Source organism: Pholis gunnellus (assembly GCF_910591455.1).
Source record: "Pholis gunnellus genome assembly, chromosome: 4".
Classification (NCBI taxonomy): domain Eukaryota; kingdom Metazoa; phylum Chordata; class Actinopteri; order Perciformes; family Pholidae; genus Pholis; species Pholis gunnellus.
In genome coordinates, this window is record NC_136530.1 from 15,288,242 (window position 1) to 15,304,424 (window position 16,183).

At 41.6% G+C, this 16,183-nt stretch overlaps 2 protein-coding genes across 2 annotated transcripts in view; one reads left to right on the plus strand and one right to left on the minus strand.

Annotated features, from left to right (window-relative positions):
* The first annotated feature begins 1,435 nt into the window (after positions 1-1,435).
* Positions 1,436-5,383, plus strand: arpc5b (actin related protein 2/3 complex, subunit 5B). Its single transcript, XM_079157406.1, has 4 exons — positions 1,436-1,692; positions 2,695-2,767; positions 2,952-3,128; positions 3,544-5,383. Exons 1-4 carry the CDS (start codon positions 1,553-1,555, stop codon positions 3,604-3,606), a joined length of 453 nt encoding a protein of 150 aa, XP_079013532.1. The 5' UTR covers positions 1,436-1,552; the 3' UTR covers positions 3,607-5,383.
* Positions 5,384-6,999: 1,616 nt separating this feature from the next.
* Positions 7,000-16,183, minus strand: part of hmcn1 (hemicentin 1) — a gene marked incomplete at its 5' end in the record, with an annotated part of 76,580 nt that continues 67,396 nt past the window's right edge. Inside the window, 19 exons of the mRNA XM_079157217.1 lie at positions 7,000-8,081; positions 9,111-9,237; positions 9,327-9,446; positions 9,658-10,026; positions 11,166-11,294; positions 11,405-11,530; positions 11,667-11,780; positions 11,869-12,003; positions 12,100-12,219; positions 12,848-12,910; positions 13,014-13,251; positions 13,521-13,642; positions 13,785-13,922; positions 14,074-14,220; positions 14,311-14,481; positions 14,582-14,752; positions 14,971-15,141; positions 15,287-15,457; positions 15,949-16,119. Of these exons, the coding sequence (XP_079013343.1) occupies positions 7,715-8,081; positions 9,111-9,237; positions 9,327-9,446; positions 9,658-10,026; positions 11,166-11,294; positions 11,405-11,530; positions 11,667-11,780; positions 11,869-12,003; positions 12,100-12,219; positions 12,848-12,910; positions 13,014-13,251; positions 13,521-13,642; positions 13,785-13,922; positions 14,074-14,220; positions 14,311-14,481; positions 14,582-14,752; positions 14,971-15,141; positions 15,287-15,457; positions 15,949-16,119 (3,170 nt within the window). The 3' untranslated portion in view covers positions 7,000-7,714. The remainder of the gene's footprint in view (positions 8,082-9,110; positions 9,238-9,326; positions 9,447-9,657; positions 10,027-11,165; positions 11,295-11,404; positions 11,531-11,666; positions 11,781-11,868; positions 12,004-12,099; positions 12,220-12,847; positions 12,911-13,013; positions 13,252-13,520; positions 13,643-13,784; positions 13,923-14,073; positions 14,221-14,310; positions 14,482-14,581; positions 14,753-14,970; positions 15,142-15,286; positions 15,458-15,948; positions 16,120-16,183) is intronic.

Below are 16,183 nucleotides of genomic sequence, written 5' to 3' on the forward strand. Positions count from 1 at the left end.
TGTGTGTGTGTGTGTGTGTGTGTGTGTGTGTGTGTGTGTGTGTGTGTGTGTGCGTGTGTGTGCGTGTGCTTGCAATATTTCATTATTTATTTTCTTGTACACGCTTTTCTGGAAAGACATATCTTTATCTCAGTTAAACTAATTGTTAAAATGACAACCAACCAACAAAATGAAAATATGCTGGCTGTAACATTTGCTGCTAAAAAATGTATATTATGTAAATGGAGAAATAGTTTCAACGACTCTGTGGATTATTAAAATTGTTAATGGTCAAACGTTTTAGTATTCTTTTGCTGAAGGCAAAACAATTTGGTGCTGAAAGTTTTATGTGAGGTTATTGATCCAGCATCTTAAAATATTTTGGCACCCAACTTTTACAGCAATTCATTGTATACTAATAAAACAATCTTTTTAGCAAGTTAAACTATCTTGGAAAATATGACTATTGTTAATTGTATGCAAGTAAAATGACAAAAAAGTTTAATGGAAATTATACATTATTCTTCAATCATATATTTGTTGTAGTTGTTTGTCTATAGGGTATGGCCATGTTACTGTTCCTGTATGGGTTTGTTTGTTTGTTCTTTGTTCAACATGTTACAACAATCACAATGAGGGGTTCTTGGACAGATATAAACATCACAATGGACCACAATAATAAATAAGATTATGAAATAAAGGAACTCTGTGTTTTACAGGCTAAAGACTAAGAAAAATAGCCAAGTAGTAGTAGTAGTAGTAGAAGTACTGGATATATAAATGTGTGTTTTAGCAAGCAGTTACATCATATTAATTAAGTAATTAATTAAGTAAGTTAAAAAGATGTTCAGAAAAATAGTCAGTCACAACTGTCAGATGCACAAACATCATCATTTATGAAACCATGTTTCATTTTCAGTCCGTGTCAGTAATGAATGTGGTGCTTTTTTAATGACATTCGAAAAGGTCTGTACCTACAATACACACATGCACACATACACACATACACACATACATTGTTTGTACATTGTACTTCTGATTAAACAAATTCAAATTAGGCTATTGATTCATTTAAATAAAAAGGGATTTAATATTCTATTTTTCATACCTGGCAGCGTAATTAAGACTCTGGAACAACACTTGCTTAATTACTTAATTTACAAAAAAATAAAGTTGCACAGTTAAATAAAGAGAAAAATGGAAACTGTATGGTTTTATTTTGTATATGTATTAACGTTTCTGGTGATTTGTCAAAACAGCGGTTGACTCATGACTTTGACTTGCAGTAAATAGATATGTTGCCAGTGAGCGTCTTTCAAAGACAGCGGTTATATTTCTTGTGTCTTGTCGCCCTCTATCGACCAAAAATAAGAACTACAGGCGATGACCTGCAGTTTCACATTCTGCCCACTAGGGGCGATGTCATAAACGCGGAAGCAAAAAACAACACCCAGTGGAAAAGGGAGGAAGTCAGGAAGCTTCTCTCTTGTGACAGCAGTATCAAAGAAAAGCACAGTAGAGGAAAAAAGGCCGGACTTGAGCTTGTACCCTTATCCTAAAAAACTCCACCGACATGTCGAAGAACACCGTGGCCGCCCGCTTCAGGCGAGTGGACGTGGACGAGTACGACGAGAACAAATTTGTGGACGAGGAGGACGGAGGAGAGAACCAGCAGGGTCCCGACGAGGCAGAGGTGGACTCCCTCATCAGACAATATCCTTACATGATTAGCTAGCCGGTCTGTTAGCATGCTTAGGAAAACCAGCCAACAAAGTCTGCGTCTTTAGGGCTGCGATTTATCCGCATATTCCGTCTTTATGTGTCGCTTCTGGGTTGAATGGGCGTTTTGTAAGCAGGCCAGTTACTGCCCAGACTTGCCTGGCTGTCACATTCCAGGGGCTCCAAGACGGAACAGGCTTTGTTTTTTTCTTTTTTAAATGTATGTACATCAACGGCAAGCTAGTGTGGTTTTGCCCAACTGACGTTACAAGTTCACCATTTAATCGCATAACGCTTTAATTAACCGCCGTGTTCTTTGAGTACTCGTGCGACGTCGTTGTGTTTTTGCTCATGTGCTAAACAAATGTATTTATTAGGGTACGCGTGTCTACGGAAAGGCTCGGAGGTGTTTCTGTGAAGTCTGCATTCAGCAGTTTCAGTCATGTAGGCCTTATAAGGCATGAAAGTGCAGCACTTCCTCATTGCAGAAGGCGGTTTCCTCCCACTACATGTTACAGTACAGAGGAATGAATGCCTCACAATAACGATACTCTATATAGGAACATGAAAACCAAACTGACTGGCCTTTATTTACATTCAAGTAAGTTAAAGCAATAACTCAACTTTCAATGCACACATGGACATGTGAGTATTGTTTCAAGACAGACTTGAAAAAAATGACATTTTCATTTGTATGCTTGTATAGAAGACAATGTTATCAAGTGTGTTTTACATTGAAATACATGTGCAAAGACCCCAAGGAACCCCCAGCTATCCTAAAAACATCCACCACACAGACAAACGCTGATCACTGTTCGTAAACCTGCTTTGCATTTGGAAGTGGACACTGTTGTGACAGGTCTCAGGCAGCATCAGGATCTGATTCTATATAGAAACACTAGTAATGGCTCAACACTTGCTTTATGTATCATATTTGGGCTCGTAGCTCAACATTGTGATTAGGAGGCTGTGTTGCATCCTTAACCCTCCCCGCACAGGAAATCTCATGCAGGCTTTGCAAGCCGTCTTGAAGAACCCGCCAATCAACACGAAGAACCAGAACGTCAAGGTGGGTTCTTCTTTTTCTAATGATTCACTTTGTCGGCTTGTACACTGAACGACGATCCGTCTCGATAGTGTAGCTGATGTTGTGTCGGTGTGTATGGTAATTTAAACGTGGCGATGTCTGCTGATGGACCATTTTGAAATGCAGCGATACGTTTTTTTTCCTGATTTGCCTTTTTTCTTTTCAGGATCGTGCCGAGGGTTTGGTGCTGAAGGTGCTCAGCGCCTTTAAGAGCAGCGACATCGAGAAAGGGGTGCAGGCCCTCGACAAGAACGGCGTGGACCTGCTGATGAAATACATCTACAAAGGCTTCGAGAGGCCGTCAGAAAACAGCAGCGCGGTCCTACTGCAGTGGCACGAAAAGGTAAATGTTTGCACTCCTAAAAGACTTTTGATTTATCAATAAAACTGGCTTTTCTAGAGGGAGAAGTTGACATTTTAGATGATGCTGATGAGCAAGCTTGAAATGAAGACACCTCCAGTACCCTGAGGTTGGTTTGTCTTAGATGTAGCTTTAGCAGTAACTCTATCGTGTCAATGAAACGGTTTAGAAATGATGAGAGAAGAACGAGGGTCATCACTGATGTAACGTGTGAATGTTTCTTTAACATCATGTATGGGGGTCCGTAGTTTGAGGCCATGGTGGGTCTTCTAAAGGCCAGTTTGAGATGGATTAAACAAGATGCCACAACCACATACAGGATGAGCAACCAGAGTTTAGCAGAAACTCAGTTTCAGATATATAAAAAATAAAAAAAAATGTTGTCCTGTGCCTTCAGGCTCTGGCAGCTGGAGGAGTGGGCAGCATCGTCAGGGTACTAACGGCGAGGAAGACGGTCTAAACGAGGAGCGGAGGATCTCTGACGGATACAGGAGACCACGTAATCACAACAGATGGCAGAGGGACGAAAAGGAAAAACGGATTCAACCCAATGTGATCCTGTTGCGTTCAAAGTCAAATCTGGGTCACATTAGGTTTTAAAACTTTTTTCTTCTTTCTTCCCATTCATGATCACGGCCGACTAAATCCTGTTCCTCACAGGGAGCTACAGAGAGCGTCACATGTGCTGCTTCCTTCATCTAATTACAGAATCCCCCCCCCCGTTCTCCCCATGTCAGTCCTACACACTGTGTGCTCGGTCCACACACCAGAGTTTCCCAGACTAGAGATGCATCTTAGAAAACACAATTAAACGCAGAAAACATATTCCTGCTCCACAAACCTTCCTCTTAATCAATCTAAAAATTGACAATAATCGAATACTAACTCAAATAGTTCCGAAAATGTGATCATTTTGCATTGAAGTTCTTAATTTAACGAGCGAATACTTTTTATTTGTATTTAAGTCACTTAGGAGTAAAGAGACAACCGATAACATGATGGAGGATTTGGGCCCACAGCCCGAGTGCTCACTCACAGGCACGACTCTGAGCAATGATTCCTCCACTAACTTCCACACAAACACAACAGAGGGTTCCAGGTTTGCTTCTCTCAGGAAAAAAAAAACAACAACCTCACAGTATTTTTTTCCCATCTTGTATAATGTAGAGACTTCCTGATGGAATAAAAGCCTGATCGAGTCAGTAAGTCCTCTCATTGCCTCGAACTGTAACACTGAAGCAGTGGGGGGGCTCTTAAAAAGCACAGTCACAGATGGAGTGGTGGTGGATTTGCTCACGGGGGGGCGGCGCCATTTACCCTGTAGTGTGGGGGTTGGTGTCATCCATCCTCTAACGCTGCCCCAGTTAAGGATTATTACCCACGATGCATCTCCACCACCACTCTTATTAATCCCATTTTACTGGTCCTCACATCCCTCCCATGTGTGAGTCTCTCATGTTGCCGCTGTGCAGGGACTTGTGTGGCTTTGCTTCTGTCCTTTGAGGAATGACGCGTCACCCTGAGAAGCATTTATTTTGGTATTTAACAGAAAAATAATCTGGATTAAATATTTTCCTCTTGGTTTTTCTATTGTTTTATTCGCCTCAGGGACAAATCCCTATCTGCTCCAAATTAAAACTATTGCTTAAAAGGTTTGTGTGCTTGATTTGCAGGAGAGCCTAAAATAAGATAATTGATATTTTGTCTCTCTTGTGCGATTTAAAAAAAAGAAATATTTTGTTTGCATGATCACACTGCATGAGAGTTTTGAGTATTATGTCAAGCATTTCATACTTGTCTTTTGTACATGTTGCATGTCTCTTCTGGAAACATTAAGTGATTTTTGTATTGAATCTGGGTTTAAATCAATGCTTGTTCATTTACACAGATCCTCCACACACACGGTGTTGTCTGGCAGTAGGAAGTCGTATTATATTTCCATACATTTTATAATATGAGGAAAACTGGAAATGTAAAGTTGTATCTGCCTTATCCGGTAGATTACGTTTGTTGCCAAATGATTTATTCTGCTTTCATGCTTTCATTGATGATTTTGTTGCCCCTGTGTATTAGAGAAGAATGTTAAAGGCAAAGCGGCGGAGTGACGGATATAAACAGTATAAATGAACATACAAGCAAAGTGTGTTATGGTTAAAAAAAAAAAAAAGCTGTTTTGAAGATATTGTGTAAACGCAGCGATCAGAGGAATTCAGCTCCAGCATAATGTTTTGTTCGTGCTCATTTCCAATCAAACACAGGATGGATGTTGCTTTTTCTAAAGCACATCACAGCTGTTTTACTCAAGTTGATATTTAGACATGGGTTTTCATGTTTGAATACTGTCATCAGTGATGATTCATCCAGATATTAGATTCCTTTTCTAATGCAGTAAAGTTTTACATGAAAACAAAAAGGAGGACGGCCTGAGCTCTTCTTCTGCTTCATGTGTTTCTAGTCGAGGGAGCATCCCAAACTGATGTACAAACTGCCTTACTCAATATTCCTTTTTTATGTTTGTGCTTTTTTGACAAAACTAATAAAAGGTGTGACTGCTGATAACAACTGTTGTGACTTATTTTAAACAAAAGTATGCTGAATACAAAGACAATCACTGCTAACAGTGACATATTTTTAAAGTTACAATTAGAACGTTTTGAGACCCCCTTGTAATGTTGCAGCTTTATGTTAAATATAACTTCTTACATTTAATAATTATGGAGGCCACTGTGATCTTGAGAACCGTCAATGCAGCAGAAATAGTTTTTGTAGCCTCACCCAGATCTGTGTCCCGACACAAGCTTGTCTCAGAGCTCTGGAGGCGGTTTCTTCAACCTCGTGTCATTGACCACAGGTGGACTCCAATCAAGGTGTAGCAACATCTCAAAGGTGATCAAGAGAAATGGAAGGCACCTGAGCTAAAGGTCTAAATACTTATGTCAATGCGATATTTCAGTTTTCTTTCTTTTCGATAAAAGTATTGAGTGACACTGATGAGGGGGGGAGATATAACACATTGGGAAAAAGGTAATGATGTCTGAATACTTTCAGAAATCGGTGTAAGTTCAAGATATAAGTAAAAATCCTTCACCTTTACTTTTAAATTTAAGAATGATCTGTTCCTAAGCTGTACAGCGACAGAGCATACAACTTCTTAGATGTGTTTGAGAGTAGACTGTACTAAATGTCATTGTTCATGATGAACGATTCTGAAGCAAAATGATAATTCAGAACAGGGTAGTTTAAGCTCATTGTTTTTTGCATTTAATTTAAAGATTTGACAGGATATTACACCTTTTTTCTTTTCATTTATCAGGAGTGAAAACATCAAGAATAATGTTTATATTATCTTTTCTTGCAATCACTTTCCATACAGCTTCATATATTGAATTGTTGTACTAAATTATCCTCAAGGTGTCTTTGATTTACGTTGTCTACCTGCTTTTTGTTTCAATTCCAGCTAATATTAGCATTATTTCATCCGCATTGATACATTATAAATATATAACATTGTTGGAGAGATATTAGAGATAGAGGTATTAGAAATTCAAACAAATACAATTGCATCTTAAAAGTTCTCTATTGCAGAGAATACATAAATAAATAACAAATAAATGATGTGATCACTGGAGAGTTACCCTGGAAGTAGCTTGATCAAGTCTGACTTTTTAAAGTATGAAATGCTTAATAAGGATCAGGGCTGTTTCATGAAGTAGTGCTGCAGACATACATTTCAGTGAATATTCATTTATTTCATTTTTATTACAAAATTGATACAATACGTACAGTATGGCAATACATTATGAGAAAAAAAACATATGTACAAGTCATAAAAATAAAATACATCTCGGTATCAACTATTGGATGGAGCAGTATATGGCACATTGATGATGTAATCAGTGTAATAATTAGATAGGGTTTGTTTTTGATGCACGTGTGTGTATATTAGGCCGCTACCTGAGGATGTACAATATGTGACAGTCAAGTCTTCTATAGCCAAAATAAGCACCATGTCTGAACAGTCACTGCTCCACTTTGGTGACTGACGACACGAGGGCTAAACTAAAAAGGTGGGAACTGCCCATTTTTCTCGTTCAAGCACTTCCCAATAAGTTAATAATAGGTAGATGTAAATAAGAGGCTAGCTACGATTTCTTGAGTAGGAATGAAGCCTACGTTTTGAGCCTGCGGTGGACGCTTTGGCTTTGAGTAGAAAAATCTTATTGATCTTATAAATAAATCTGAAGGGGAAGGGGAAAATAACAAAATATCAATTGTTTCACTGAAAACATCCTGACATATTGACGTGAGGAATCCAGGGATTAGAGCCAAGAAATAGCCAGTTTCAACCAAGCCTCCTGTTGACCGCCAGTGGCCTGTATTGTATCCACTTTAAATCTACTTCCCTGTGTCTTCAGGGCTGTGTGCACTCACTGGCCTCTCTCACACTGAACACAAAAGTCTTTTCAGTTTGTTTACTGATGTGGCTGCTTTTCCAAAAACCACACCCACTCACTCATTTAGGACGCAATTCATCGACGCACGGTTGCCTCGTGTCATTTAAAGTGCTCTCAGTAGGGGTAGGCAGAGACGGAGATATAGACGATAAAGGTCGTCTGGTACTCAATGCCTCCGTCTTCGCTGTAGGAGAGGGAACGGACCTTCATGCGGTACGTGTGGGGCTCTCGTAGCGCCCGTGTGGTGAACAGCACTCCCTTTAGGTTCTCGTCTCGCAGGGCAAACGGTAACGTGACGTCCTCGTCCACCACTAGGAACGTGGTCCTGGGGTGCATCACTCCGTCCTGTGTGTAGGCCACCAGCCTGATGAGGTCCTGGTTGGCTGCAATGCCAAAGGGAAGAGACAGCAGCTTGTACTCCAGGGCGTAAGGGCTCAGTGCACATTCCAGGTCATTTGGTGGGCAATTCTTCAGGCAAAACCTAGACGCAACATAGAGAGTTGAGTGTAATGTGGGAAAAGCAGAGAAATAACTAATATTGTCGAGGATAGACAGCTAGAATCTTTACTAACCCCAAAGTCTGAGCACTAATGGGCTCAAAAACTTTGCCGATAAAACCCAAACTAAAGTGATATCGCACCACAATGGCTTTGTGAAGAAATTGTATAGGATTTAGTGGCAGAAATGGAATATAATATTCATAATTATGTTTTCATTCATATTTAATCACCTGAAACTGAGAAAGTGTGTTTTTGTTTGTGTCAGTCTTAGATAAAAAACAGCAGAACATCATCAGCATACAGTTATTTTATGACATACCTCTCCAACCCGTAAACCTAAAATAGAGTACGTCACTTTGAGGGCCAGAATGGCAAGAATTTCTGAGTATGAGAAGTGAGCTCTCAGCACATACTCTGCCCCACAATGCATTGCACCTGGGTGCTCTGAGATTACTTTTAATATGTTTTCAGGCAAGAAAGTAACCATTTACATTCTCAATATGTGGTCAGTTTATCCAAATAACGGCTGTTGTTTGAAATTTGCTGCAATGTTTTAGGAGATCTGTCCGTCAGTCGCGTGATACGTCTTTTTTGGGTATACTTTAATGTGAACAGTCTGTAGTAGATCATACTTAATTGTTTATTTAGTAGGCAGTAGGACGTACATATTGCAAGGCATTGGAACAGTCAATGCCTTTGAAGGATCCTTCCTTGATTTCAGAAACACCCACGGAGTGGGTTCTCTTCCACGGAGTCCGCCATGTTGGACTGCCGTGTTTCTACAGTAGCCCAGAATGGACATTCAGTTGCAATCTGCAACCTCACCGCTAGACGCCACTAAATCCTACACACGGGTCCTTTAAAGTTTGAAAATACCCCCGAAATATTCAAACTGCTCCATAATTGCAAATCCCCTAAATTGAGCAAACAATGAGTGGCTATGTTTCATCACTTTAATGGATTAATCCTAATTGTATAACCTCATTGAGTGTATTTCTGTGAAGGTTTACCCTGTGGCTGGATCCCTCTGGTAGTTCGGTGGACAGGGAGTATCAATACATTGGTAACTTCCTCTCATGTTAAAGCACATCTGGTTCACTCCACACTGGATGTTCTGCTCCAGGCACTCGTCTACATCTGTAAATACAGCAAACAGCTTATCGTCATTACAGTACACGCTGTAATAACATTAAATGATGGTGATGGAAGTAGCTGGTGGTTCTCACCTTGACAGGTCTTGCCATTGGTCATGAGGCGGTAACCAGCAGGACAGAGACACCTGTGGCTTCCTGGTGTGTTCATACACTCGTGCTGACAGGCATCCCTCACCTCACACTCATTGATGTCTGTTGGAGTTACACACGCAAAACACACAAACAACCACAGAATGATGTGAGGGAAAATCTTACAACATAAATTACATATTAAGACACATTTTTAAAGCTTTCAGTTCTATATTCAAGTCAAACCCACAAGCAGCAAAGCAAAGAGACAGTTCCTCTAGGAACAACTTTCATCCTCTCCCTCATCTCAACCCTGCCTGTCCTCCATTGTTACCTAAGCAGGAGCCACCCCTGGACTCAAACCCCTGCTGACAAGCGAGGAAGCCCTGCTGTGAGGAACGTATGGGAGTCTCTCTGCGGCTCCGGCTCCTGTTGCGCCCCCTTGCGGTGGCCACGGAGGAGTGGTAGCTCTGAGAGGCCAAGTTGTGGTACAGTCGCTGGTAGGAGTTGCGCTCAGGAGAGGACTGTGATGTTCGGTAGCCAAATGAGTAACTTTCATAGCTGGGCAGACGCTCCAGACCAGCACAGGATTTGCCATCCCCCAGCAGCTGGCGTCCCGGCGGGCAGGTGCACTTGAAGCTGCCAGGTGTGTTGATGCACTGGTGGGCACAGGGCTGTGGAAGCCGCTCACACTCATTTATGTCTGCCCTCAGCATAAAGAAAGACCAGCAGCAGTAATAGACAGAAAAGAAGGAGAAAAAGGTGCAAAAAGAGTACAGAAGTAACAGGAAATGTGGATTTAGAGGGATGAAAAGAACAAACGAGGTGGTGTGGGCCATGAAGAAAGAGGAGGGAGATGAAAATGAGGGGGAAAAAGGGTATATGTCAATTACCCCACTGTACAACAATACATTTCCATGTCCCTAAGACAGAAATGTATTGAGGCTATAAATACATTTGTCTCATTTGAATGAGAGACTTATCTCTTCTCATGTCAAATAAAAGTAATGCTTTGAAGATAATAACTTCAAATTCCATTTTAAATCTAGTTAACCTTTTATCGGAGTAAATAATATCAAATATAATTCACATTTGATATCCGGTTCAAAATCCAATTCATGCCAGTTGAATATTTCACAAAGACAGACATCAGCGTACAATGTTAATGATGTCACAAGGGGAACAGTGAATGTATGCCATCACAAAGCAACTCCAGGAAATAGCCAGATCCAAACATAAAGGTAACAGTTTAAAAGTCGTGATTGGAAGAGAGTGAAATGGACAGAGTGACCGACAGAGCTGTGAAGTCATGGTGCTGGTCTTTTTATGGTTGATGTGTTGCAGAAGGACACATTTATTTTCAGTTCCCTTCCTCTGCAATCCTTTCTGACCCTTTCTCTTACTCCTATTTGACAGTGTAGGTAAGTAGACGTAGCATCAATGTAGAGCTTTAGAGGACCTGACACCATGCATTAAAGCTTTGCAGCGTCTTTAAAGTTATCAGTTAGTCAGCGGTTTTAACTGTAAGCAAGCCCTGGCAGGATATAATGAGCTATGTTGCAGATGTCAGCGGAGTTATTTTAGTTTTTCAACAGGAGTGAGTCACTGACACAAAGAGAGAAGTATGCTGGTAGAAGCGAACAAGCTGACAGGAGGTGCAGTGCAAAAATGTTTGACACGTTCATTGCGTAACATGCTGTATGCTTTGGCAAATATCCTCAGCTAAACAGAATCACACACAAGAAAGTGGAAGTACCACCTGCCTGAATACTGAAAATGAGGAACACAATACTGGATTTATGTTGTCTAATTTTTATAAGAGACAGAAAAGGATGCACGTACCGATACAGGGCCGTCCCACTCCCTGAGACCTGTAGCCACGTGGACAGGTGCAGTGGTAGCTGCCTCTGGTATTCTCACAGATCTGATTGTATCGGCACTGATGAGTGCCATCTCTACACTCATCGATGTCTACAACACAAAGGATACAGAAGTAAATCCTGTTGCAGAACTAAAATCTTTCCCGGTCTGTACTTTATTAAATATTGTACTTCAGAGAATGTTGAATTATGAATACCCACCTACACATGTCCCATTGACACCTTTAGTCATACCATTGTGGCACAGGTCAATACAGTTGTAACCACCCCGTGTGTTTTTACACTGCTGATCTGATCGACAAACCCTCTGCCTGCACTCGTTTATATCTGGGTTGATCAGAGAGAGAAGTATAGAAGTGTTTTGTTTCAAAGAATGAAATTATATAAAAAGGAATACAAAATAGTATCCCTATATTATGATGATATAGATAGAGCACTATGTGGAGAGGTGAGGCTGTCTCACCTATACAGCGTCTGTTCCTGATTTGGAAGCCTGGCTCGCAGGCGCATCGGTAGCTGCCAATCGTGTTCAGACAGTGTTGATTGCACGGATTGGACTCCTGGCACTCATTCACATCTAAGCAACAAAGAGGATAGTTATAAAAAAAAAATGGTTCACATCAGCAACAAATCCTCAGTTATTCAACACAGCTAGGTTGATGTACCGGTGCAGCTGAGACCATCAGCTGTTCTCCTGAAGCCACGCCCACAGCGCATGACACATCGGTACGAGCCAATGGTGTTCTCACAGTCCTGTCCATCGTGGCACACGTCCCCACCCAGTGAACACTCATCAATATCTACGAGAATGAAGAGCATTGAATTATCTAAACAATGACCTGTGTGTGTGTGTGATAATAACGCTGAGAGCAGTGATTAAGAAGTGATTTGTATACCCTGACAGGTCCTGCCGTCAGCTGAGATAGTGAGGCCTCTGGGACAAGAGCAGTAGTAGGTTCCCACGGCATTGTGGCAGACATGGGAACAGGGGTTCCTTACCTCACACTCATTCTCATCTGTGGCACATAAATGATACATAAACAACAATATGGCAACAATCAGATAAGATTCAAGCATACAAAGTTCTGCTCAGTATGTTTGGATAAGCTGTTGACAGATATAAAGGCACTTTTCAAATCCACTATGTGACTTTAAAAGCACATTTGTAATAGACTTTTAACTTAACATATCACTATTATTATCTAGCGACTGACTACAGTGTTGGTTAGCTGATTCTCTCTGAGATTTTGGGGTCGGAAGCGTTCTGATTTATGTTTGCAGTCCGAGTTTTATTGACCAATCACGTTTGAGCAGGCTTTGGTTCAACGCAGGTAAGCAGTCTGGGAGTGTGGAGAGCAAAAGAGACGGAACCCAACAGCAATCGTCTGATGATGATTTAGATTTTTATTGGTTTAAAATTAGCTTGTAAACTGGCTACTTGTGAAATAATCCGGTCGTACGTGTTGCCTCTCAAATCCAACTCCTGTCTTGCTTCTCAAGTTGTTCATCGTTAACAACTGTAAACAATGAACAATTGCTACAGTGGAACCCCAGAAATATAGCCCCTTGCCCCGAGAGGCTTACCCGTCGTCAGACCAATAGGCCGAGATTGGGAAGAGCATAATATGCATTAATAAACATTACCTGCACAGTAGGGCCCAGCAGACACCAAAGTGAATCCCTGAGGACACTGGTTACTGCGATCTCCTGGAATAATAAACATTTCATCATTCAATTTAAATTACAGCTGAAACAAATACATGAAAGGAAAAAAAAGCAAGATCGTAATGTCTTAGGACAGTATTCTCACCCTTGGCGATACTAGCTTGGATGCTATACTCCAACATCTCCTCCATGGGGTGGTACTGAGCGCTGATGGCTGAGGCATATAGCGTCTCTACGAGGTAAGGCATCTTGCCCTTGGATAGGTCGTAGGAGATGGTGTGGTTCCAGGAGTAGGGCACACTCTCCCCGTCGATGCTGAACATGCGGGTGGACAGAGCGTACAGCTGGCCTGGGCCTGTCTGGATGTAATCCTCTGTGTAGTCCTGAGTCGAACAAAGGGAACATGTGAGGCAGCTTTAAAGTAGTTTGACATGTTATAGCTCCACACAATATGGCATCTGCAATGATAAAATGGATATGCCATTTGTAGTAAAGTGGATAAAATATTGTTGAAAATACAACATTTGTTACGCTCACAATGTTTTTACTACTTTTGCCTAGATCTTATACAAGATGCAATGTATTGCTAAGTAATAAACATACCTATCGATAGGCCACAAAGTTGAATCACATGCATAGTTTATTTATTTACCTTGATGCTGATGTCAGCATGTGAGGGCAGCTGCAGGATGTGTCCGTTCACTACTATGTCCAGTAACAGCGTTCCATCTGAGTCCAGGCCTCTTGCAATGTGAGTCATCCTCAGGATCTCACCTACCAAGATTACCCCACAGACAGTTTGTCAAGTTACTAGCATTATTCACATCCAAAATCATCAGTCAACATTTACACAATTTCATTAAGCATGTCATATTGTAGCAATAAAACAGACACACCAAGGCCTGTCAATTCTTACCTGTGGCAAACTCCACTTGTGTCTCTCGCCTGAAGATGCTTCCCGTTAGCGTGTTGCCATTGACAGCCTCTCCTACTTCCTGTGCAGTGGTCCAGTAGACCGGGTTCAGGATTGAGATGAGCTTTCTCATTGCAGGACCTTGAAATAAAAAGAGCATATTTAATTTATTATTAGATTTATTGAGAACGTTCAAGAGAACAACTTAGGTGCTCTAGTTGCATGGAGGCAGGTACTATTTGGTGCATTTAAAGAAGAAGATTTAAATATATATAACTGTTGGAAAACTGACCTAATGTCCTTGGTACATTAGTAATAGTGGCTTTGATGATTCTGCCACCAGACTTGCTCTCTGTGATGGTGGCATTGAGGATGGCTATGCCAAACTCAATATCGTTGATGTTTCCTATGATGCTTCCTCGTGCCTTCTGGGCTCCACCTGACAAAGGAAAAGAAAGTATTCAAGAACATTTTTGGTGCAATGCTCAGTTACGAACATGTACAATTTGTATTTACAAAAATGCCTCACCTGGGCAGGCGGGACTGTTACACCTGGACAGCTGAGAGGAGTCTCCTGGACACGGCCGACCACCGTTGCTAGAAGACGGATAATTACAGAAACGGACACGTGTCCTCTCTCCACCGCCACAGGAAGCGGAGCATTCTCCCCACTGCTGCCATGAGCCCCAGTTACCGTCAACTGCAATAATATACAATAAGTCACCAAAAACCAGTTGTTGCATGCCTCACAATTTAGGACCATTTTCACCCCCAACACGGTCTTAAACATGCTGACTCACCAGGACAGTTGGCTGTGCTGCATCTCTGTATCTGTGTATCTGCACCTGCACATGCTCTTCCACCATTGGCAGGTCTGGGGTTGTCACATGTCCTGTGGCGCCTCATCTGACCCCCGTTACATGTCTTGCTGCAGCTGCCCCAGCTACTCCACGGACCCCAGTTACCACTGACTGACAGTAAGAAATTAAAATGTCAAAGATAGAAAAAGAACAAAAATAAGCCAAAAGAGCAGGTACGTTACTGGAAAGAAACCCAGAATCAAGATACAAGACAGACATTTTTACATTTAGATGTAAAGAATACATGTTTTTTTTTTTACTGTAAAGTAAAAGATACTAGTTAGATTTTAGAAATGCAGCAAGAGTAAATAAAAGTTCATATGACTCACTGGGGCAGGGGTCGCTATTACAGAAGTCAATGTGCACATCGTTGCCTTCACACTGTCTGCCACCATGCTGAGGGACGGGGCTGGCACAGAGGCGTGTCCTCTGTCTTGTCCCGCCTCCACATGAAACACTGCAGGCTCCCCAGCTTACCCAGGACGACCACTTCCCATCCACTGGACAGCACAAGAAAAGAAGGAGGAGCAAGAAGCAGGTCACTTATACTGATTTTACACCATCCAGTGACAACAGACTATTGAATCTGGACTAAAATCTCTTTCAATTTGATTTTATCATTAAGTACAATCCCTGAGCCCTCACCAGGACACGTTCTCTCCTTGCACACTTGTGTTTGGGTGTCTGTGCCCTCACACTTCGGCCCATCAAATGCTGGAGGAGGGCTGTTGCACAGCCGGATTCTGGACTGCATACCCTTACCACAGCTCTCACTGCATGAGCTCCATGGTAACCAAGAGCCCCAGTTACCTGCCACTGCAGGAGTATAAACACAAAGTCAATTTATTCAAGCCTAGAGTCATATATTAAGCAAGTACGTAAGTAAGTGCAATTTTGACTTTTACATATACAAGGACTATTTCTACACTGTGGTATTGCTACTTTTACTCGAGTAGGATGTAAATAGCTCTTCCACCACTGTTAAGGCCCACAATCCGGCAAAATAAAGGAAGCTTGTTTATTGAGACCTTGTGAAAATCAAGGCAAATAATAGAATCTGGCACAAAGCCTGTTCATTGTAAATGCGTGACTTATTATAGGCAGTCACACAATTGAGATAAATAGCATTGAAACATTATTTCAGTAAAGAACTGACTTTTGTATTTAGAAGTTGAGAAAAGTGTGATTTTAAACAAACATGAGATGTTAAGATGAAACAAGCATTCCTGCCAGTTGTACCTCCTTCCATACCAACTATTCACACAGCTGACAGCCTTTTGCTGAACTACATCTGTCACGTCACTCACCAGGACAAGGTCTGACACTGCACATGATGACCTCCACTGCCTTGCCCTCACAAGGCTTGCCTCCATGCTGAGCTGGAGGGTTGCTGCAGGTCCGGACCCTGGTTCTGTTGCCCTGACCACAGGTACGAGAACACTCCTCCCAGAGAGACCAATCAGACCAGTTACCATCCACTGTAGAGGGACAAAGGTAAAGACTTTGTTACCACATGTGCCATTTGGACAGTCTCCTGCACAA